Raw genomic sequence first — 21671 nt, forward strand, 5'->3', positions numbered from 1 at the left:
CCAGTGTTGAAGCCTTTTAATTTGCCTGCCCAGAAGGGTGGTGTGCGAGTGGGCTGCAGGCGCCAAACACGTCCTGGGGCAGCAAACAGGCAACAGCCACTGGCTGCAGTGGAGCAAGATCCAGCCCTGGCATGGCACACGCTCCCACCCCGGGCTGTGGTACCACAACCCAAAGCTGGAGTAGGGACCCCATCAGCAAGGTCATGTCGTGCTGGGTGAGGAGTGGGGAAGGGCAGCAGCACACCCAGCCCAGCCTCATTCCTTCCAGCGGGGGCTGCTGAGCCCCATGGCTGGAACTGGACCACCGGCACCATTGCCCACGTGCAGACTTTGGGTGTCTGTTTAATTTCTCTCTGCAAAGACCAGCAGGCAGCTGAACCGCCCTGCAAGGCTCACCTGGTACTGCAGTGAATGAGTTCAGACAAGAGGAAGGACGCTGCCTCCATCCTCACGTGTCTTGCCGGCCGCAGCTCCCTGAAAGTGTGATGTCATGGCTGAGCGTGACATCATCACACACGTCACCACTGCATCATCTTCTCACCCAGACTTAACCTCATTGTGCTGTTGTTCTACCATTAATCACCACACTTCAGCAATTCCCTTATTTTTAATCTTTATAAGAAGGGTTTTTCCATTCTTCAACAAAATATTTAATGGACAACAGAGGGAGCTGGCTCCAAGGGTGAGCAGCAAACCTGCAGAAGGGTGAAGTTATGAAAGAGACCACATTTTTATTCCATTCCCCACCTCCCCAGCAAGGAGTGGTGCCATGGGGAGGCTCAGCTCACCTTCCCAGGGGGATCCTACACGAAGATGAGAGCTGGTGGGGAGCAGACACAGCCCTCCTGCAGGCCCTCCTGCACCCACGAGCCCTGGCACCCTACCACAGAAGCAGCCACCCAAAATGTCCTGGAAGGGAAAAATCAGTGAGAACTGTGGTGTGCCATTGATAAATATAATTTTTTAAAAATTAAATACAGTTTTATATATGGGTTTATATAATATATATAATAATGGCAGTCAGACTAGATGATCATTGTATGTCCCTTCCAACAGAGATATTCTATTTAAATATGTTTATTTTTATATTATAATATTGGTTTATAGGACATACTATTGATTTATTTAATAATATGATGGTATACTATAATATTGTGGCATATTTTAACATAATTATAGCTTTGCATACTAATATTATAATTAGAATATAAGCAGAAAATGCCTTAGAGGCAGGGACAGATGTTCCTCAGGAGAGATCCCATGGTGGGGATGCCACAAATTAGCACTTACCTGGCTCCTTGCAGCCCGTGTCCAGTGCAGTGGGGACGGCGCTGGGACAGATTCCCCCAGCATTCCACACACACCTGCTTGTCCCGGTGCAGGCGGCGGCTCCAGGCTTGCCCACGGCACGGGGGCCCCACCTGCGTCAGGCGGAAATAGCCGCAGTAGCTGGGGAGGGGGGAGCTGGGGAGCGGGGAAAATGTGGGGAGAAAAGAGGGAAAATGGTGGTCGGAAGGTAGGACAGAGGTTGTGGTGGTTTTTTTATGGATTGGGGTATAAGAGGGATGTGGGTTTGGGAGGTGGCAGAGGGGCCTTGGCTGGTGAGGTGAGAAGAGTAATGGCTCTGAGGGGGTGCAGAGGGATCATGGTTTGGAGGGTGGGAAGGATAATGCTTATAGGGGCATGCAAAGGGCCGTGGTTTTGTATGGGGGTGCAACAGGGTCATGGTCTGGGGCAGGGAGGAGAGTAATGGTGGGAGGAAGGAAAAAGGACCGGGATCTGGGGGTTGCAAAGGGGTCATGAATGCAAGGGGGGTGCAGAGGGGTCCCAGCTTTGGGGAGGGGGGCTACAGAGGGGCCCCAACTCCACACATACCCAGAGGGCTCCTCCGGCAGCAGCAGCCCAGCTCTTTGCCAGGGATCTCTCAAGTCCTGGCTGAAGGAGCTGGGCAGTATCTTGGCTACCTCTGGCAGAAGAGCAGCTGTGAGGGGCACGGGGATGATTAAAGACACCCCAGGACGGGCAACGGGGACGGCAGCACATGGGGACGACCACGCAGGAGGGCAGCAGGCAGCCCACGTTACCTTTGGCCGTCCCGCAGGTCGGGTGCTGCCCCAGGCAGCCGCGGCGCTGCTTGAGGTCGGGACAGGGATCCCCTCCGTGCCGGGGCGGGACAGTGACCTGGCGGCTGCGGGCCCTGCTGCCAACCCCGCACGGGGAGCTGCACCCGCTCCACGGCCCCCAGGGCCCCACAGCACAGCCCACTGCTGTCAGGGATGGAGGAGAGGGAAAAAAAAAAGACTTTCAGTGTCATGAACAACGGAAAGAGCAGAGCAGGGGAGATGCGGCACAGGGGAGGGGGAGAGGGGAGGAAGGACAAGGGCCAGAGTGACCCCAGCAGCCCCTCTTCCCTGACCCCTGCCAGTGCAGGGGCATTGTGAGCTGCTTGCGCAGGGCTTTATCCTTGTGTGCATCGCGCTGATCTGGACCCGGCTAATCTCCCCGGAGATTAGGAAGGGCTGACTGCGGCAATTGTCCAGGGGGCCGTGGCCGGCGCCTGCCTGCCCAGATTTGGGTCCCCAGGGCAGGCTGGTTCTGCACTCCCCAAGTCCACGAGCCCTGGTTTGGCACCTTCATTGCAGCCCCCGGTTCCCCGGTCCCTGTGCCCCGGTCACTGCCTGTGCCAGTAGCAGAGGCGACACCGGGGCTTGTCCTGCTGGGTCCCACGCTGACCGCTCAGGCTTGCGGTGACAGCGCTACCATCAGCTGCAGACCCGAGGCCGCCCCTGCGGGCTCTCTCATTGTACTGGGGCCAGCCAGACATTCAGCATGGAAAAAAGGGGACAAATGGGACATTGCTACAAATCCAGCCCAGCCGGCATCCCCAGACACATCCTCTAACCACTCAAAGTACGGGGCTAACAGGTAACAGCAAACACTCGCCACCGAGCACAGCAGCCCAGGCTGGTGTCCCCAGCCGCGGTCCGGCCAGTGCCATCCCCTCGGCCACTCACCGGCACGGCGGCACATGGCGAGGTAGTCCTGGCAGCAGTCCCCCGTCCTCTGGCAGTACGAGTCGCAGTAGCAGAGAGCCCGGCGGGTGCCGGGGGCCCAGCAGGCGTTGTTCCTGCCGGGGCAGCAGCGGTGCCGGCAGCTGCCCGTGGCACCCACCAGGCAGCCGGTGGCCAGCAGCCAAACCGCCCAGAGCAGCGGGCCCTGCATGGCAGCGGAGCCTGCGAGCCCCGCGGGACGATGGCTCTGCCCCGCACCAGCGAACTCCGGATGAGCAGCGAGGGCTGTGCCGGTGGCCGCGCTGGGAGCTCCGGCCGTGCCGCACCGCCCCCGGGCTGGGCGGGGGGACAAAGCCCGTTCCCTTCTGCTCCACCGCCCCTCGCCGTCCCTTGGCTCCACGGCAGGGCAAGGACTTCATACAATTAACCAGGATTATTAACAAAGCACTGTGCATGAGACAACAGAACCCTGCCAGGGAGCATCTGCGAATGGGCAGTACTGGGCTGGAGCTGATGCTCCCCCAGGAGCACCATCTCGGCATGATGGGCAGCCCCGTCCCCCACCCACAGGGCAGGAGCCACTCACTGCCCACTCAGCACAGCCCGGACGCCAACGCAGCTGCTACAGCCAGACTGATTTTATTCAAATTGCGAATGTAAAACAGAATAATAATTTAAAAAAAATCTAATGCAACCCTCACTGGCTTCAGAGCCAAAAGCCGCAGGTAAACCGTGCCTGGGCTTTCCTCCTTCACCCTCCTGTGTTAAGGCTGAGCTCATCGCTGGCTACAAGAGAGACAAGGGATGGGTTGAGCCCTGGCTCCTGCACCCCCAGCTCCCTCAGGGAGAAATTTGGCACAAATCCAATGAGGCGAGCCTGGCACGGGCAGGGCAGGGCTCCAGCCCCACGGCCACGGGTGTTAGTGAGTCAGCGTGAAGCTCCAAAAGCTACGGGATCACCTACGGCACGCCACAGAGAACCGGCAGGAGGGCAGATGCAGGGAATGTGGCAGAAGAAAGGAGTTTGCACCCCTGGCCGAGGGGCCAAGCCTGTGGCGTGGGGCTGCACTGCCTCGCCCCGGCTCGCACACACGCCTCGGCTGTAAACGGCAGGTGAGCGACACCCAGCTCACCCCAACCCCAGCCCACAGGGAGCAGAACTAAAGGCCTGGCTGTATGTGCAATTTTGGGCAAGCCCTGCTCAGCAGCCCAGGGCTGAGCAGGACCCCAGGGATGGGATTGGATGGGATGTTGCACGCCGGTGGTCTTGGTGCTGGCAGGGAGGGAGGAGGGAGCTTGGGGTCACACCAGGCGGTCACTGCCCTCCCATCCCGGGGGTGCAGGGCCGTTGGGCCCCCTCCCAGAGCTGCTGTGACCCCGCTGGTGGCATCAGCCCCACTGTCAGCTTGTGATGTACAGCTTAACATTGCACCCACAGGGCTCGAGGGGGCTCTCAGCACCTCCAAAACAGCCGCTCCCCAGGCAGTCAGCAGCTCCTGGCTGCTGGGAGCCCCAAGGCCACTGTCCAAGGGACATCTCACCCTGGTTAACCAGAACACAAAGCTGATGTGGGGCCGGGGGAAAGTGTCACCAGGAGATTGGGGTGGGCATGACCTGGGATGCTGGGGGTTGGGATGGTGGGATGCAGCTCCCTCCCTGCTCCTTTTAGCACACAACTAGTAATTTAACCTGCTCCAGAGCCTGTTCCTAAAGATAAAGGTGGCCAAGTTTGGGGTGTGCAGGGCAGACCTGGCCCCAGCAGTGCCGCAGGCAGGTGTGGGTTTGGTCTCCGCTCTCCAGCTGCAGCCCTGCGGGGCACAGGAGGCGGGGGCTGCCTGGCCCGGCCCCTCAGTCCGTTTTCCACACTTTGTTGAGGAATTTGACCACCTCATCGTAGATGATGAAGACGATGGCCACGTCAAGACACACACGGCCCAAGCGAGGCACTGTGCCCTTGTAAAACCTGCCAGGGATAGAGAGGGCGGCCATGGGGCTGGGTGCCTCACAGCCCCTTCCCTGCCCCTCCTCCTCCCAGCCACCACCCCTGCAGAGCTTACGCCAGGGGCCCTTCATGTTTCATGATTTGGTAGGCACAGTCCCAGGTGTTCTTGTACTTGTGTGCTTCCAGCCCCTGTGGGAAGGAAAAAGCAGGATCAGAGGCCAGAGCCAGGGTTGCATCTGGGAGATTTCATGGGGGAGGCAGAGAGCTGGCAGTGTACCATGAGGAACTGATCTCTCTCCACTGCTGCAGGACATCAGACCCCACAGGGATGTCCCCACCTCTGTGCAAACACTCCCCATGGATCAGGAGCAATCGCAGACATCTCCCAACCAAACCTCACTGGCATCACATGCCTGCCCCAGGGACTGCAGGAAACAGCTCCCAGGCAGTGGGTGCCCCCAGGCTGCTGCATGCAGAGCAGTCCCACACTGTGCCCTGGCACCGTACCTGCATCCTGGTCTTCACCACGTCCAAGGGGGTGTTGCCAAAGACACTCGCAGCTCCAGCAAGGGCTCCAAACACCCCTGTTACGAAGGGGTTTATGACCTTGTTGGGATTGTCTCCTGGGAAGGAAGAGAGGTTGAGGGCAGAGTGGTGGTGGGATTCCCGCGTACATTCCTGAGGGAGCCTGCAAGGAAGGTCCCAGGTCTGGCTGCTTGTGATCAGGGTGCAATGCTGAGCTGGGGACCATCCAGCAGCACCAGCACCAGCCCACGCTGCACCATGGGGCTCAGGGTGAGTGGGAAAGTGATACTCCAGCACCAGGACCTGTCAGCGCCACAAGCCGGTGCCACCCCACCCTGGTTTTCACTTTCCTCCATTCCAAATGGCTGAGCCATGAGAAATAGGGAGTGTGTGGATGGAAAAAACATCCCAGCTCCCAAAGGCGGCTGGGGAGCCAGAGGCAGAGCCAGGGCGGCCTGGGGGGCCAAGGGCACCGTACCTTTGTACCAGTTCTTGAGGGAGGTCATGACAAAGAAGCGGATGGCCTGGTTTGATCCTTGCTTGAGGATGGTTGCAGTTAGGCCCTGGTAGGTCCCCTTCAGTCCTGCAAGAAGAGGGTGTTGGAGGGGAGACCAGCCTCAAGTGGCAGAAAAAAACCTTACCAGGCCACCTGTCCCAGCCTGTGCCCATCCACCACCTCCCACCCTGTCCCCATAGCAAGGCAGTACTCAGGGGATCAGGGTGCCACTTTCCCGGGACTCACCCTGTTCCCGAACGATCTCCCGGACGCCATGGAAGAAACCACGGTATTTGGGGTTGGGAGAGGTCTGGTCATGGATAAACTTCACCTACGAGGAGATGATGCACTTGTCCTGGCTGAGGTAATGCAATGGCCCCAAAGGGCTGCCAGCTACCTCCTGCCTTGCTCCAGGGACGGTCCCAAGGCCAGAGCTGACCCATGCAATCAGGCAACTCTGGGAGACATCATGGGGGAAGCCTGTGCCCATGGCCAGCAATGCCTTTTGCAGAGGAAAACCTGGGAAACTGCCGCTGCAAGCAGTCATGTGGGGCTTACACTCATAAAATGGGTGACAAGATGACTCCTGGGCATGAGGCTCCTCCCTGGAGTGGGGGAGGGGCCAGGGCCACCTGACTTGACCTCCACAGGGCTTTCCAGCATCATACCCTCCCCTACAAAACTGTCTTGAGCAAATACAGACAGCCCTCAGGTCCCCAGATTTGGGCATCCCTGGCTTTTTCCCTCTCCCAGCCCAGCACAAGGCAGGGGAGGTGCCAAGGCAGGGGACAGTAGCAGCCACAACCACCCACCTTCACAGTCTCCATGGGGCAGACCACGGCCACGGCCTCAGCCACGCCAGCCCCCAGCCCGCAGATGAGGCCCCGTGTGCTGTCCAGCCGCCCCTGCTCATCTCTCATCTGGTTGCTGAGGAACTCGAACATCCCGAACCTGCAAAGGAGCCACTGTGCCAAGCCCTGGGCACCCGGACGGGGGGCTGCACCCCCCCACTATGGGTCTGTCTCCAGGAGCAGCTGCACACTCAGTGAGAGGACCCTCCCTTGCCTGGGAAACCACCTGGCTTTGGTAAAATGCCAGTGGAGACACCGAGGGCAAAGCCACCCCCTTGTTCACTGCTGTTGGGGGGTCCCCCCCACTCACCTCCTGCCATGGGGGCACATACCTGACAGCAGCCTTGGGGATGGAGCCATACAACAGCGAGCTGAGCCCCCGGTACAGCCCCCGGATGCCATGGTCACGGACAGTCTGCTTCACACAGTCCCCTGCGCAGAGCACAGCGGTGCCACTGTCACCCACCACGCCGAGGACCACCCACCACCGCCCTGCCAAATCCCCCCAGCACCAGCCAGGCTCCCAGGAGCCCCAAACCCAGAGAGGTTGCTCACCAATGCCCTTGTAGCGGGGAGGGTTGGCCTTCTCGTCCAGCTGCAGCTGTGTCTTCACATACTCAGTAGGGAATGTGATGCAGATCTCGATCCCTCCAGCCAGGCCACCTGCATGCGAGAGGAAGGAACCCTGAGGCAGGAGCAGCATTGTGCCCATTCAGTGCCACATGGCTGCTCCTGGCTCCATGCTGGCTGAGCCTGGGACCTCTGGCAGCCAGGTCTGGGCCGGGACACGATGTCCCTGTCCTCACCAAAACCCTGACAACTCCACACAGCAGCAGGGCCCTGTGCCAACCTGGTGCCTTGCATGGGCATCACTGCCCAGCCATGGCAAGAGCTGTCAAGAAGACTGGGAAAAGGAGTGGGAAAACAGAGCAAAACACTGCACCCATGGCTGTCTATCTGGTGTGTTGCCCCTCAAAGGCACCTCTCCCTCTCTGGCGCCTCGCACCCCCAGGTGAGCTGCCAGCGCTGGGATTTATAAACCCAGTGGTGCTGCGGCAGGCCCAGCACCACTCCCCACAGCAGTAGGAGCCCATCTGCAGGCCTGGCTATGCCAGCAGGAAGCACAATTATCATCAAGCCTGTCTGGCTGCCCCGGGCTCCTGCAGCGGCGGCTCCTGGGCACTGATTACACCGGCTGCAGCCTCTCCTGATGGCCGGGCAGCGAGGGATGCTGGCTCTCAGCCCTGGGGCTCCCCTCAGCATGGCTGCACCCAGCAGTGCTGGGGGAGCTGGGCTCAGCCCATCCGGCCACGACGGATCACAGGGCGCTTCCTCGCATCAAAGCGCGGCTGGGGCCGCCGAGCAGCGGGAGCCCTTTGTGCCGGCACCAGGAGGAAGCGTGGCCGAGCCCCCTCAGGTCTCACAGGGCCAACCCTGCTCAGCCCAGAACAGGGCACTGCCACTGGGGTCAACACTGCCCTGAGCACCTCCAGGATCTCCCTGCTCCTTGCCCAGGAAGGTGAATATGCTCCAGCCCACAGGCTGGGGCACAGTGTGGGGTCAGGGGGGCTGCCAGCTCCCAGTCTCCCATACAGCCTCCAGTGGCTCCTCCAGCCTGGCCATGTCCTTGATGTGACTCAGCAGCACCGTGGCCCCCACTGCAGCCACCCCAGGCTTGCAGCCCCACCACAGCCCAGGGGACAGCCCAGCAGGGAACACACTGCCTTTGTGGGAGAGGCTGGGACTGGGTGCAGTGGTTGTTATCCTGCTTTGCAGTGAAGCACAGGCTGGTGCCACAGCTCTGCTTATCAGCACCCCCCAAAGTACCCCCATAAGGGGATGATGATAGGGGACACCACAGCCCATGGCTGCTCCCTGTAACAAGAGCAGGCAGCCTCAACTCCCTGGACAAGCAGACTTTCCCACAAAGTCTTATTTCTTCTGCGCAGCCTCCAGATTTGCAAGAGAGACCCTTGATCTCTCTGGTGTTGCATACAGCTGCCCCCTGCCAGTGCCACTGGCAACTGGCATGTTCTGGAGCACTGCTGCCTTCTCTCAGCCCAGTCCTGGAGGGAAGGGAAAAGCAGCCTCCCCACATTCCTTCCAGCAGCTGGGCAGCACCCATCTTAAAGCCTTATGCTGGTTTTCCCCCCAGGCACAAAAAGCACCAGGCTGCACTGTCCTGCCCAGGGAGCCAAGAAGCCAGGCCAGCCTCAACACAGCCAGGACAATGTAAAGCTCAGCTTTGTGCTCGAAGAGCATCCACGGGGACACCGTGGCACTGAGTACCCAAGGCAGGACAGGCCAGCCCAGCTCAGCAGCATCCCGGCCCCGTGGGGACAGGGCATGAGGCCAGCCCAGCTCTGCCACAGCAAACAAAGGCCCCTTGTTTCCCTCTATGTTCCCAGGGGGGCTGAGCTCCAGCCCAGCCCAGCCCAGCCCAGGCAGGCGCTTCTCAGGAGGCAGCAATGGGTGACCACTGCCAGCCCTGACGCCTCCGTGGCACCCGCTGCTTTGGGGGCGTGGGAGGAAGCCACAGGGCCAGCTCACAGCACTGCAGCCAGCCAACAGCTCCCCTGGGGCATCACAGGAGGACAGCCACCATCCCCAGGGTCCCCAGAGCACTCCTGCTACCCCCTCAACCCTCTCCTGCCCTTGGCATGTCTGTCAGAGTGGCAGATAGACACTGCTGGTCCCATGGCAGGGGGCTGGCCAAACACTAATTTCTCCTGCAAAGACAAACAGCTCGTGCAGAAGCAGCTGGCAGGCCCCAGAGAGCAGCATGATAAGGAGCAATGTCCTCCAGCTGGGTGCAACAGTCCCCAAAAAGCTGAGCACCAGCTGGCGCCTCCCCACACCACTGCACACCACCGTGCCACCAGCCTTGTGCCACCACAGCCACATGAACACTCCAGGTGCTGCCAAGGCCACTCCCTCCCTCCTACACTGCAGAACTGAAGTGCCGGACATTTTAAGCACCATAAATATTTGTTCTCTCTCGGTCCCTCAGCACCAGCTCCTGCCCCAGCACATCCAGGAGCCAGACAGCAGGGAAGCACCCACACAAGCAGCAGTCCAGGGGCAACCAGCACCTCAGCTCACAGCAGCCACACCAAATGGTACAGGGAGAGATGCTGCACCTCCTGCAACCTGCTCACAGCCTCAGCAGTCACACTTGTCCATGCAGGGGAGGCAGAGGGTCTGCCCAGCATCCCACAGGAAAGCCATCCACAGGAGCCCAGCAAAGGAACAGCATGTTGTTCCTGGGAACTGGCAGCCTCTGGGGCAATGAGGCTGCCCTAGCCAAAGATGAAGGAGCAGGGCACCCATGCTGCCAGTTCCTCTCCCTGTTCCCCAGTGTTGTTCTGGCCTCAAATCCCATGGGAAGGTGTACAGAGCACTCCATGACTTGCAGCAATTTTAATCCATTTTCTTTTGCCCACAGAGAGATAGGGTGGCACAGGCCACCTGCCCTGCAAGCAAGACCCATCAGAGGTCCTGCTCTGCTGTCATCTCTCCCCACACACTTTCACTCCAGCAGAAACCTCATTCTATGCAAATAAATCACTCCACTACTCGCAATCAGCAGCTTTGTCCAAACCCCTCCCTCGCCAGGGCTGTGGGGGCTTTGCAACCTGTTTACCCGGACTTTAACCAGCAGCTCCAGCTCTTGCAACACCGCAGAGTCAGCAGGAACAGCAGCGCTCAGGAGGTGAAAGAGCACGCGGGGCAGCTGAGATGCCGGGCCAAGGCTCTGGCTGTTCGCTGGGTGCAGCAGAGCCAGAGGACAGGGAACGTCCTTCAGGGAAGGTCGCTCTGCCCGGCCCCAGGGAAGGTGCCCTCGGCGGGGCGATCCCACTCCCAGCACTGAGAGTGGCTCCCTGCCTGCAGCAAGCCTGCAAGTGCTTCAGCTGCCAGCTTTCCTGACACTGCAGGCCCAGCAGGAAGGGAGACACGGGAAAAATACCCTGACATAGTTTTCCCAGAAAAAGTTTAGCTCTCCCCGTCGGAGAGACCAGAGGAGGCCGTCCTTTGAGGACACGCCTGCAGCCCTTGGGCACGGCTGGGGAGAGCTGGCAGGAGGGAGAGCAGAGGGTTTTTTGGGGACAGTGGGAGGGTGCTGCCCCTGTAATGCTCACACAACACGTCATGGCCTCAGCACACGCAGGTTCGGCTTCACACCCCGTCCACAGCAGCTTCTGGGGACACCACTGACCACTCCGACCCAGGGAGCCCAGCTCCAGACCCAGGACAGGGGGCAGTGCTGAGGGTGGGAGGATGCAGCTGCGATGGAGAAGACAAGGAGAGCCCCAGGACTGACACAAGCCGAGGCTGCACAGCCAGCACTGGCACTGTCACCCTCTGCAAACTCCTACCTAGAGGCAGTGCCCCAATGAACATCCACTGCCCTGTCTGGGAGCCACAGACGGGCAGGAGGTGGCACTGGCCCCTCAGCCACTCCTCCAAGTGGCTGTGCCTGCAAAAGCATCCTGCTCCTGCAGAGAGATGGAGCAGCAGGTCTCTGTGCAGCTCTGATGAGAAGTGAGCACCTGGAGAGCAATTTCAGTCTCTCCATTTTATGAGTAATTTCACTCTTATGCTGACATACCAGCACCTGATTTCCATATAAAAAGCGCCTTTTAACTTCAGATTCATTAGGATCCTTTCAGGCCAGAGGGAATTATTCCTAAGGGTGTGGAAGCAAAGCAGCAGAGCTCTCCTAGGGCCCATGCCTGGAGCTTCTCTGTTCTCCCAGCCGGGTGGCTCAGGATGGTAGGAAGGCACAAACAGGCTTTCAGCGGAAGCTGAGCCCTGAGTTCCCCATTCTGGAGGCTCCCAGCCCACGTGCAGAAGGTGCAGCTGGACAGGTTGAGCTGAGCAGCTGACACTGGTGACACAGACCACACACTATGGGCACAAGGGGCAATCCTGCCCAGCTCCTGGATGCTGTGCTTACAGCACGCAGCACTCTCACAAGGGGACTTGGTGCCCTTCCCCATTAGCCAACACAGCTTTTGGAGCTGGGGAAATAAGGAGAAAAAATCCCAAGAACCAAAGAGCATCAGGCTGCTACAAACCAGGGAGGCAGAAATGCCCACCAGCAGCTTGTGACAGGTCCCTGCAGCCCAGACGGCTGCCTGCTCCCCACACTGAGGGACCATGCCCCGCTGGCAGCCATCTAGGCTGCTCTTCACCCATCCATTGCCAAAACCCAGCTGGAGGCAGCAGTGGAGCAATCCTGCCCTGCCTGCAGCGGTGAAACGGGTTTAGCAGCTCCACCCTCCCGGCACTTCCAACCACGGGCCATCTTGTGAAACTCGGGGCTCAGGAGCAGGCAGGAGCCTCGCTGGGGCTGCAGCTCTCCAGGACAGCTGGCTCTCGCCAGGACTCCAGCACTGCACTCCTCACCCGGGCACCTCCTCTGGCCACGGGCAGCTCTTCATCACCCATCCGCAGCCACATCCTTGTGGAAAACCACCACGGCAGCTCTGCCACCAAAAGTCTGACTCAGTGCTGAGATGGGGAAGGCTGCTTCCCCAAACCAGACTGCCAGAAGTTTACCTGTGTTTTGGTTAGAAGGGAAAAAACATGTCCTGCAGCAGGTCAGCAGGCTCAGAGGGTGTCTGTCCCCATGCTGGGATTAAGAAGGTCTCCCATCTGACAGGGGCAAGGCCAGTGGGGAGCACAGGGGTTCAGCATGTCCAGCAGTAAACACACACTCACAGCTCTTTTGGTCATGGGAGAGTGCTACAGGCAGGCTGGTGAAGGTCTGACCTCCCCCAGGGATACAGAGAATGGCAAACATGAGAGGTGCCCCTCTGCACCCTGTGCCACTGTGGGTAAACAGCCCCGTGCAAACAGCGCTGCAGATAACACTACGGATGGGATGAAATAATTTGCCCTGAATCTTACTGGAACTGTCCTGTTTGAACAGGCTGTCCTTTCACAACTCACTCATTTATCACCGCTTTGCATTTACTTCTCAATATGACAATTAATCATTATTACTTTTAAACTTCTCGGCTGTAAGTATGATGGCAGAAGCCATTTCCCTGTGCTCACAGTCACAGCATCCTCTTCCTTTGGTGCTGACTCCGCCTTTGGAGACTGCCAGGTTCCCCGTCCTGCTCAAGTCACCTTCTCCCCGTTGCCCTGCACACCTCAAGGCCCCAGCTCTACCACTATGAGCTGGCTCCTGGCCAGCCCACCACTTGACTTCAGACACCAACCAAGAGTCAAAAAACTCTCTAAAGACACGCAACAGGGAGCCAGTGTCGGAGCCCAGGGCTGTTGGATGACTCCCTCAGCACAGCCCTGCAGATGGATGAAGGAGCCACTGCCAGGACTGAGAGTTCCCTGGGGACAGGCTCTGATCTCCCAGCCCCCAGCACAGGGGAGTGACTGTGTACCAAGCACTGGAGCACAGGGAGAGAGAAGAGATGGCCAGAAAATCAATCCCTGATGTCAAGAGGTGACCTGAGACCTCAGGGCACAAGCAGGAGCAGGGAGGCTACATTGGCATGCACCACACAGGGCTGTCAGAGCTGAGAGATGCTGCAACATCCCCGAGCTGTCAGCTCATGGCGCTCATCGTCTCAGGAAGATGGACGAGTCCTTCCGATCGTTTACATCAACCCAGAGAAAACAGTTGCCTGCAGAATGTCAAGCAGAGCATCAGGCATGTGAAAATCTCAAATTTCAGAGCCCAGGGTTAACCCCAGCTCACCCAGAATCTGTTAGACCGAAGGGACACCTCAGTGTGGTTTCCTGGCCCTGGGGCTGACATCCTCCTCCCACCAGGAGCCTTGGGGCTCTTACAGGTTTCCACTGCAGCCCATGAGGGCTCCCAGGCAGCCAGGACACACTCAAGGCTAGCATGGTCCTTGTGCCCCACCCCCAAACAGATGACAGCCAGAGGAGGCAACTGTGGGAGAAACCACAGCCAGGAGTGATGTACTGAGGGCCAGCAGACCTGGCAGGACTGGTTCCCTCCACGCTCACCAGTCCTTCCCCCTGGCTGTGCTTAGCCTCCACCCGGCTCAGCATGAAGGGGGCAACATCCCCTACTCTGCTGTGAGCACCAGGCATCCATCTCAAAACCAGGGAGTGTGCTGGACCACAGCCATTCACAGCAGCACAACCTCCCTCACAGCCTCTCCTGAGAGCAACAGCCCTGCAAATACAGATGGACTTGGGACTTTTGGGAAAGGAGACCTGCTCTGCAAGAGGCAAGTCTCAGCTTTCACACCCAGTCTCCAACTCCTCTCCTCTGCAGGTACAGTATTTCCTAAGAAAGATAATATCAAGGACTAACAAAGAAGAGGAAACTGAAGCTCTAATTACTGCTTTGTTCAGGAGCCTGGACTCCCTGCTGAACCCTGCTTCATGCCCGACTCTCTCTTCAGGCCCTTCTCTCTCCCTGCAGAGTCCCTCTCCCCTGCCCATGCTCCCCCTTGGACCCTGGTGCACATCACTGCTATTTGCCAGTGGTAGCCAACACCAGGGTAGCAGCCACAACCACTGTGAGCTCTTTCCAAATCCAGCACCATGTGGGACAACATCCAGGCGTCCTGCCTCCCTGCCCAGGCAGGATTAGGTGTAGGCAGGAACAACTGTGCAGCAGCCCCGGCTGAGCAGAGGTACCACACAGAGAGCAAGGCAGCTGGGAGCTTCTCCGTGGGAGGGAGCAGACCCCAGGCTTCAAAGCCAGCTAAAATCAGAATAAGGCTGTACTTAACTCTGGCGAAGGCAGGCAGAGCCTTTCATCAAATGAGCACTGATAACTTCGAGCAAAGTTCCCAAGGAGGGCAGGGGTGCGAGGGTTTGCCTGCAAATGGCAAAGATCATTTGTGCTGGGCTGGAAATTGCCCACGCTGCAGGTTGGCTCGAGCTGACCCAACATGGCATCCAAAAACCCAGCAAAGGGGCTCTCTCAGGAATCCCAGAGGTGACTGACAACTGTCCCACCAGCATTCCTGTCTCACCACTTACTGCCTTTATTTCAAGCTCCCCACTGCAGTGTGGCCCTGTGCTGGGAGCACAGCAGATCAGCAGCACACAGCCCTTCAGGATGCTGGTGGGAAGGACAGGAGTCTGGTGGGCTGTTGGAAACCACAGCACAAAATGGGAAAGCTGGCTGTGGGGAGGCTGGAGACATGGCTGGGCTCCTGGCCTGCCTGCTAACAGGTTGTTACCCAGCAGAAGAGGTCAAGCTGCCTTCATGTGCTCAGGCCACACACAGCCACAGCAGCACCGGCAGCGTTGTCACTGCAAGGTGAAGTACTGCCTTGGCACACAACAGCTGCTTGGACAAAGGAGAGCCCATTAGCAAATTAATTTTTAACCTTGCATTTTGTCTGCTGCGACAACTGAAGGAGAAGAGCTCTTGGCAGACAGCGCTCTACTTGCATCTCTTCAGAAAAGAGACAACCCCAGCCTGTTGAGGTCTGGGCAGCCGAGGGAGCTGTGCCTCCCTGGCAGAGGATCCCAATTACACACGGGGTCTGGGAGCAGATACACACCCAGGGTGGGATGATGGCTTAACTCCACCAGCACAGGCTGATGAAGCACAGCAGGAATGTTCCATCTTGAGACCTCCAGCTCTCCAGAACGTGGAGCTTTGAAGCATGCACCCCTGTTGTGCAGACAGATGTCAGATGAGAAACTCTGAGAGCATCAGCAAACCCCTTAAAGTCAGCAGAGACAGCCACAAACAGCATTGCATCCCCCAGCAAGGGGCTGGAGGGCTGAGCAGACCAGGGCACAGGGAGTTAACAGCAGCTTTCTCCCATTTCTGTGGTTCTCTAATACAATTAGATGCCACAGAGGCTTGGCTCTGGACTTCTGCCCGTTAACCAATTACTCTGATTACAGCCTGTGAGGAGAAGACCAGCGTCTCAGTAGGGTCCTTCTTCTACCTCTGCAGCTTCACATAAACCCAGAAGGGCCCCCCAAGCAGATGCACATACAGCTTTGTGCTGTACTGCCCAACCTGGCACCTAGCAAAGGCCACAAGCACTATGTCCCTTCCTTTACATCGGGACAGCTTCCAGGCATACCCACAGCAACTCCTCTGGGCAGGCGAGAGCAGAGCAAGTCTGCTGCAACCTCTCTCACGGGACACTGATACTGATAAGCTGGTGATCCTGATTACAGATATACACAAGATCTATGAAAGTATCCTGGTACACTGGTCCAGGCAGTGACAACCTGATGCACTGCATGTGGACAGCAAGTTGTGAAAGACTGGGAAGGGTGGACAAGAAGGAAAGAGCCTGTCCTTCCCATTCCAAAATTGGATTAAATCCCATTTAAAAGACCTTTAAGTCAAGAGGCCTGAAAAAACCAACCCATTTTGAGGTGGGGCAGCGCAGAGGGGCACAGAGCTCTGGAGGAGCCCAGCCTCACCAAAGGGTTCACTTGAGCGAGAAGGCACCCCTCTCGCTGGAGACTGCCTCCTCCTTGTGCCCCAGCCCTTTGGCCAGGCAGCCGAGTGATAGCACAGTCCCCTCCCGGAGACGTGACCCTGGGAGGCCTCGGCACCCTTTGCACGCTCCAGCGGCCGCATCCACGCCCGGCAGCTCTCCCGGTGCTGCGAGGGAGGCCGCCCGCCGGGGCGGGGGCAGTACCGGTGGGCAGAGCCGGAGCGGCCGCGGCTCCGCTCCCCGTGCGGGCACAGCCCCGATGCTCCCCGGCCCCGCTACTGGAGGCTGGAGCTCTGCCCTTGAAGGGGAGCGAGGAGTTGGATAGACAAACAAAGGCACAATCGTAGGAGGGGGAACTGGCTGGAAAACACAAAAGCTCTAAACATGCCAATCATGTCGAGGCTGAGATGGCTCATTTCAAAACAAAGACGCTAATCTCCACTCTGGGAATTGTCCTGGGACTGGCAGGAGAAACCAGGGAGCTAATGAACAGCTACAAAGGAGTTTAACAAGCCTGCGACTGTCTTGGACTCCATTCAGCTCAGAGCTCGAAGCAGCCACAAACAGGAGGCAGAGCGTTAACTCTGCAGTTACTGCTGCACTCGGAGCCTATTTTGATCCCATGGAAGCGGTCAGAACTGGACGGGAAAACACGCCCTGATCCATAGGGACTGATGCTGAGGCACAAAGGAGGGACCAAGCAGCCCTCAGAGGAGCTGTATCAGCGCAGCCTGTGGGACACAGCTGGGGCAGGGACAACCGACTGCTGCTGTTGCTGTCCCTTAACACCTTCGGGGGAGCCTGTGGGGTCCTTGCTGCCACCAGCCTCTCCCATCAGTTCCGCTTCCTCCTGCTGAACCCCGCTGAACCCCGCGAACGCCTCTCGCCCCGCGTCATGTCCGAGCCCACCGGCACCTTCCCGGCCGGACCACCGGCTTGCAGAAACAGCCTAGCAAGACGTTGCGGTCCCCGCGGACGGGATGAGCCCCGGAGCCAGCGTCCAGGCTCGGGATGCAGCCGCGGGAGCTCTTTGGCTGTGGCCGAAGGGAAACCCCGGTCCAGCGGGGTCGACTTCCGCGGGCAGCGGGAGAGGGGCGGCAGTCCCGGGATGGAGCAGCACCTACGGGAGCGCCGCCGCCCCGGGGCGGGTCCGGCAGCCCCCGCCCAGCCGGATGCCCACGCTGGCAGCGGCGGGGCGAGCCCCGGCCCCGGGAGAGCCTCGGGGGGCCCCTTACCTGCCAGGATGGCCTTGCCGGGGTGCGTGAGCTTGGCCTTGCCGGCGGGGGCGGCGGCGGCCAGACTGCGGGGCGCGGCGGGGGCGGGCATGGCCGCGCTGCTCCGTGGCTCCGGCTGCCCGGCGGCGGCTGCCGAGCCCTATTTCAGAGCCGCGCCCGCGAGGGGCGGCCCCGGCGGCGTCACATCCTCGCGGGGCAGGGCGGGGCGGGGCGGGGCGGGGCGGGGCGAGGGTGGCCCGTGGGTGGCCGGGGGAGCGGCTGTGCGGGGAGCAGCTGTGCGGGAGGACGGCAACAGAGCAGCGGCATGAGCCGCCCCGCGCCTCGGTGCTGCGCGAATGGGGGCTGCTCAGCCCGCGCCCAGGAATCCACGGGAAAAGCCTCCGCGTGGGCACGGAGAGATGCCAGTCCGGCCGGAGGGACGTGGACAGCAGTGCCTCCTCCCATGAACAGCATCAGCACGCTTAGGCCAGGACCAGCTCTGAACCATCCCAAACCCCCTCGATCAGCGAGGATACACAACAGCGCGCTCCTGCGCGGGGACGAACGTCCGAGGAGAGGGAAAGGGGAGGGTTTGCTCCTCTCGGGCCCTTGGCTTGAATCCCTTCTGTTTCAGTGAGGAACGGAGACCAGGAACTCCCGGGGTAGGAAGCGCACGTGAACGCCCAGTGCAGGCGGAAGAGAAACAAAAACATTCTCAAATTAAAAGGCTGCTGTGAGTGCAGTGACACTCCGGGTTTACCGGGATTGGTTGGTGGTTTTGTTGGTTTGCTTTTTGGTGTTTTGTTGGGTTTTTTTTTTGCCGGGGGGGTGGGGGGGGGCGTTACTATCTATTGCTCTTCAATAATTGGGCTGTGCAAATTGCACTAGAATGTGTTTTTGCTTTATCTGCAGACAGAGGAAGACTGCCCTGCACTAGTTCATGTCCAAATGCTGTATTTACAGGATGCAGGGAAAGAAACCAACACTCTTTTCATTTCCATCCAGCATTTCTCAGAAACCGGGGAACCCTGGAGCTGTACTCCAGAGCTGTGCTCTCCCTTACACCTGGAGCAGCCACACTACTCCAAAGAGGGAACATTTTGTGCAAGAAGTCACCCCAAGCTATGCATAAAACATGCTCCTGTCCAGACTTGCCTTCTCTGTGCTTTGTGACATAATTTTTGCTTAACGAGACTCAGCAATCCAGCAGCTGCCGGCCCTATCCAAAAGCTCACTCTGCAGCTACACAGCCCTGGCATCGTGGCTACACCGCCGGCAGAAAAACCCTTTGGGGAACTGAAGCACCTTTATTCTGCCAGGGTTAAAAGCAAACATACTTGCACTGCAGAACTCACCCCCAGGTGAGACCAGAACTGCATGTGGTTTCACAACAGAGTTAAAATAGGCACAGAGTGGTCTCATGCCAAGTCTAAGGTCCCCCCTCCTCTAGCATGGCTAAGTAAAGGAGGGGGAGCAATTAACATGTGAAGGGTACACGGAAGGAAGAAACAGTCATGGTCCCAGTCACAAATGCAGAGCAGCTTCTTGTGTTCAGGTTAGCACTATTAGAATGGTAAAAATAAGATAAATTCATTCAAAGATGGCAAACAAATGCATTTGGATTTATGATTAACCTCTGCCACTCCTCATACCTTTCCATCAAATTATCATGGCTTTCACATCTGCCTGCAGACACGTACAGCCTCTGTTGTGAGGCCATTATTACCTTCACAACAAACGCTGGCTCTTACAGATTCCCGAATCATCAAGGCCTGTGCACAACCTCATCCTGTCCAAGAAAATACCACACCACATGCTTAATTCGCATCAGCCTCAATGGGATTCACAGCGGTGCTTACTTTGCTGAACAGGGGAAAGGATGATTCATATTTAATCACATGCAGATTGCAAGCCATCTCCTGCAAGGACCTGACCTCCAAGAAGCTGCTAACACCACTTGTCAGCAGAAAGCCTGAAGGAGAAACAGCAAAAGAAGATAAACAATCCCTGAAATACCAGGGGCTGCAAGAGGTTCAATTTTAAATCCCATTACTTATGTGAAAGTAAATACTTGACCAGGCTCACATGGTCAAGAGCATCTCCTAATAAATGTGTGATCAAAGTATAGAAGAGCAATTACTGTTACAGACAGAACATGAAACCCGCTATGTTACTGCTCTCGCTTCAGGAATGTTCATGGAAACAACCCTCTGACAATCTAAACTCATTTCCCTTGCTGGTGGCTGGTGCTTGTTTCTGCTGGCATACAAAGACACAAGAATTGTGAAATATATAGTCAGGTGCTACTGCAGCCTGTGTGCCTCATGGCATCTCTCCAGGCCCTAATAATCAGAATTAAAAAGAGCTACTGAAAATGAAAGCAACTTTCACAATTTATTTTTTCAAACACAAACAGTAATTGCAGTTTTCTGGATCCTTGGAAGCACATGGTTACATGACTACACTTAGTTCCAACTTATTCCTCCCTTGCCTCTCCCTAGAATTATTCTTACTTTTATTTAATTGGCACTGGACAGCCCACCATGGTTTCAGAGACCACGAGTCATCAGTATGGGGCAGATAACTTCCTATTATATATCCTGGGATCAGAGAACCTCTTCATTTCACTGAATTAACAGATGTATTATCACAATTGTTATAACTCATCAACTATGATAAACCTTTCTATGCATTATTAATCCCCATCACTTGCAGTCTTATGATAAAATGAGAAAACTCATTTTCTCTCAGGTTCCCTATCGAGACCAAACAATTCCTTTATGCATAACAGATCCTGCAGATAACTGGCTTCCAGAAGTGAAAATACTGCAGATTTGAGTCAACATTTCTCCAGCTTTCAAGTGTGTGCAGCAGGAGCTACTGTGACTATAAGAAAGATGATGCTATTCCAAAAAACGAACATGAGTCCCACTTGAGCATGCATGCAAAAAGAGCTCCTGTTCCTATTCAAGATTATTCACTGAGATTACCAGGACTGAGCCTCTCAAGAGCACCACAGAAGTCCCTGTTACGTTCACATCTGCGTGAGCCTGACTCATCTCAGAAGAGAGTGAAGCCCATGTACAGCCTGTACCGATTATCACTCTGCTACCAGCCATGGTCCTGAGTCCCTCACAGCAGGATGGATTACTCAACAAAGCAACTCCAGTTGACAAACTCTATTAGCAGTTGATGAAGCCATTTTCCCACCCCTACATGAAAAAAAAAAAAGAAGTACCTTACAAAAGGAGAGCATTTCAAAGATTTATTAAGCACCGCTTCCCACCCAAACTCATTCCTAGCTCTCCAGCTGGATAACCAGTACTTGGGGAATTTGTGCTCTGCATAATATTGGAGAACTTAGTGCTGTGGAAAACAACATACCAGAAGACTTCGTAATTCCTTCCTTTCATAACCACTGTGGGGAGAAAGGAGACTTGGGAGATTTTTAGACAAACAAATTTTACAATCTTGATTAAAACGACAGCAGACAAAAACCAACCAAACAAAAAAACCCCAAACCAAAACAAAAAAACAAACAAACAAAACCCACAAACCAACCCCCCCCCCAAAAAAAAACCCAAAACCACCAAAAAAAACCAACCCACACCTTGAGTCATTGAACCACACAGGAAAATGTGTAACTGAATAAATTCAGAACCTGACTCAGGATTTTTAAATTCTGACACATAAAAGACACAACTTCACTGACTGTATTTCAAATTTCATCTTAAGCTTAAAAGCTGCCAACTTTATATTAGCTTGGAAGAAAACAGATGGATGTTGTTGCCTTTTTTGAAAGATTGCAAAGGCTCCAGACAAACTGAAACACATACCTATGCTAAGAATTTTGCAGTTTTATTAGTAAAACCTGAGTCAGGATCTGTCATTACCTTTGGAAAGAAAATACCCACAGAAAATGCACAGGATTGAAAAATGAGAAAGCTAGACTAGTGACAAACTCTCTGGAGATTGGACACCTGCTGAAGTAGATGGAGCACAAGAACGACTCCAGATCTAGTAAACTGGACTGGTGCACTGCAGGTTGCTATAGCAAGGCTCATTCCCTTGGCAAACCACAACCTAATTACACACAAGTGTCACAAAGCACTCTGGTGTGGTCGAGCATTTTCTAGCCTTATGTCTTTATCTGGAAACAAATGAGATTGAAGCAGTCTTGGGGTACTCTGTAAAGCAAAAAAGGAAA

The 21671-nt window shown here is 56.6% G+C and overlaps 2 protein-coding genes and 1 long non-coding RNA gene across 6 annotated transcripts; 1 reads left to right on the forward strand and 2 right to left on the reverse strand.

Moving 5' to 3' along the window:
- Position 1: 1 nt before the first annotated feature.
- LOC116453020 (somatomedin-B and thrombospondin type-1 domain-containing protein-like) lies at positions 2-3528 on the reverse strand. Of its 4 annotated transcripts, none has more exons than XR_004243652.1 (6): positions 3015-3528; positions 2085-2267; positions 1876-1981; positions 1291-1421; positions 789-909; positions 2-695 (listed from the first exon to the last, which is right to left on the reverse strand). XR_004243652.1 is itself a non-coding variant. In XM_032128021.1 (6 exons), exons 1-5 carry the CDS (start codon positions 3220-3222, stop codon positions 804-806), a joined length of 777 nt encoding a protein of 258 aa, XP_031983912.1. In that variant the 5' UTR covers positions 3223-3528; the 3' UTR covers positions 2-474; positions 789-803. The 4 variants fall into 4 exon arrangements, 3 of the variants coding, with proteins under 3 accessions (XP_031983912.1, XP_031983911.1, XP_031983913.1); XM_032128021.1 differs by having other exon boundaries at positions 2-474; positions 1291-1464; XM_032128020.1 differs by having other exon boundaries at positions 1291-1464.
- A 106-nt stretch (positions 3529-3634) lies between these two features.
- SLC25A1 (solute carrier family 25 member 1) lies at positions 3635-17613 on the reverse strand. Its single transcript, XM_032128018.1, has 9 exons — positions 17486-17613; positions 7381-7488; positions 7158-7257; positions 6787-6925; positions 6221-6305; positions 5957-6061; positions 5461-5576; positions 5069-5142; positions 3635-4974 (listed from the first exon to the last, which is right to left on the reverse strand). Exons 1-9 carry the CDS (start codon positions 17574-17576, stop codon positions 4860-4862), a joined length of 933 nt encoding a protein of 310 aa, XP_031983909.1. The 5' UTR covers positions 17577-17613; the 3' UTR covers positions 3635-4859.
- Positions 17614-17689: 76 nt separating this feature from the next.
- On the forward strand, positions 17690-21180 carry LOC116453022. The gene is made up of 2 exons (XR_004243653.1): positions 17690-18197; positions 18470-21180. It is a non-coding gene; the product is annotated as an uncharacterized LOC116453022 (long non-coding RNA).
- Positions 21181-21671: the final 491 nt, after the last annotated feature.

The sequence above is a fragment of the Corvus moneduloides genome, chromosome 18, assembly GCF_009650955.1.
Source record: "Corvus moneduloides isolate bCorMon1 chromosome 18, bCorMon1.pri, whole genome shotgun sequence".
Taxonomy (NCBI): Eukaryota; Metazoa; Chordata; class Aves; order Passeriformes; family Corvidae; genus Corvus; species Corvus moneduloides.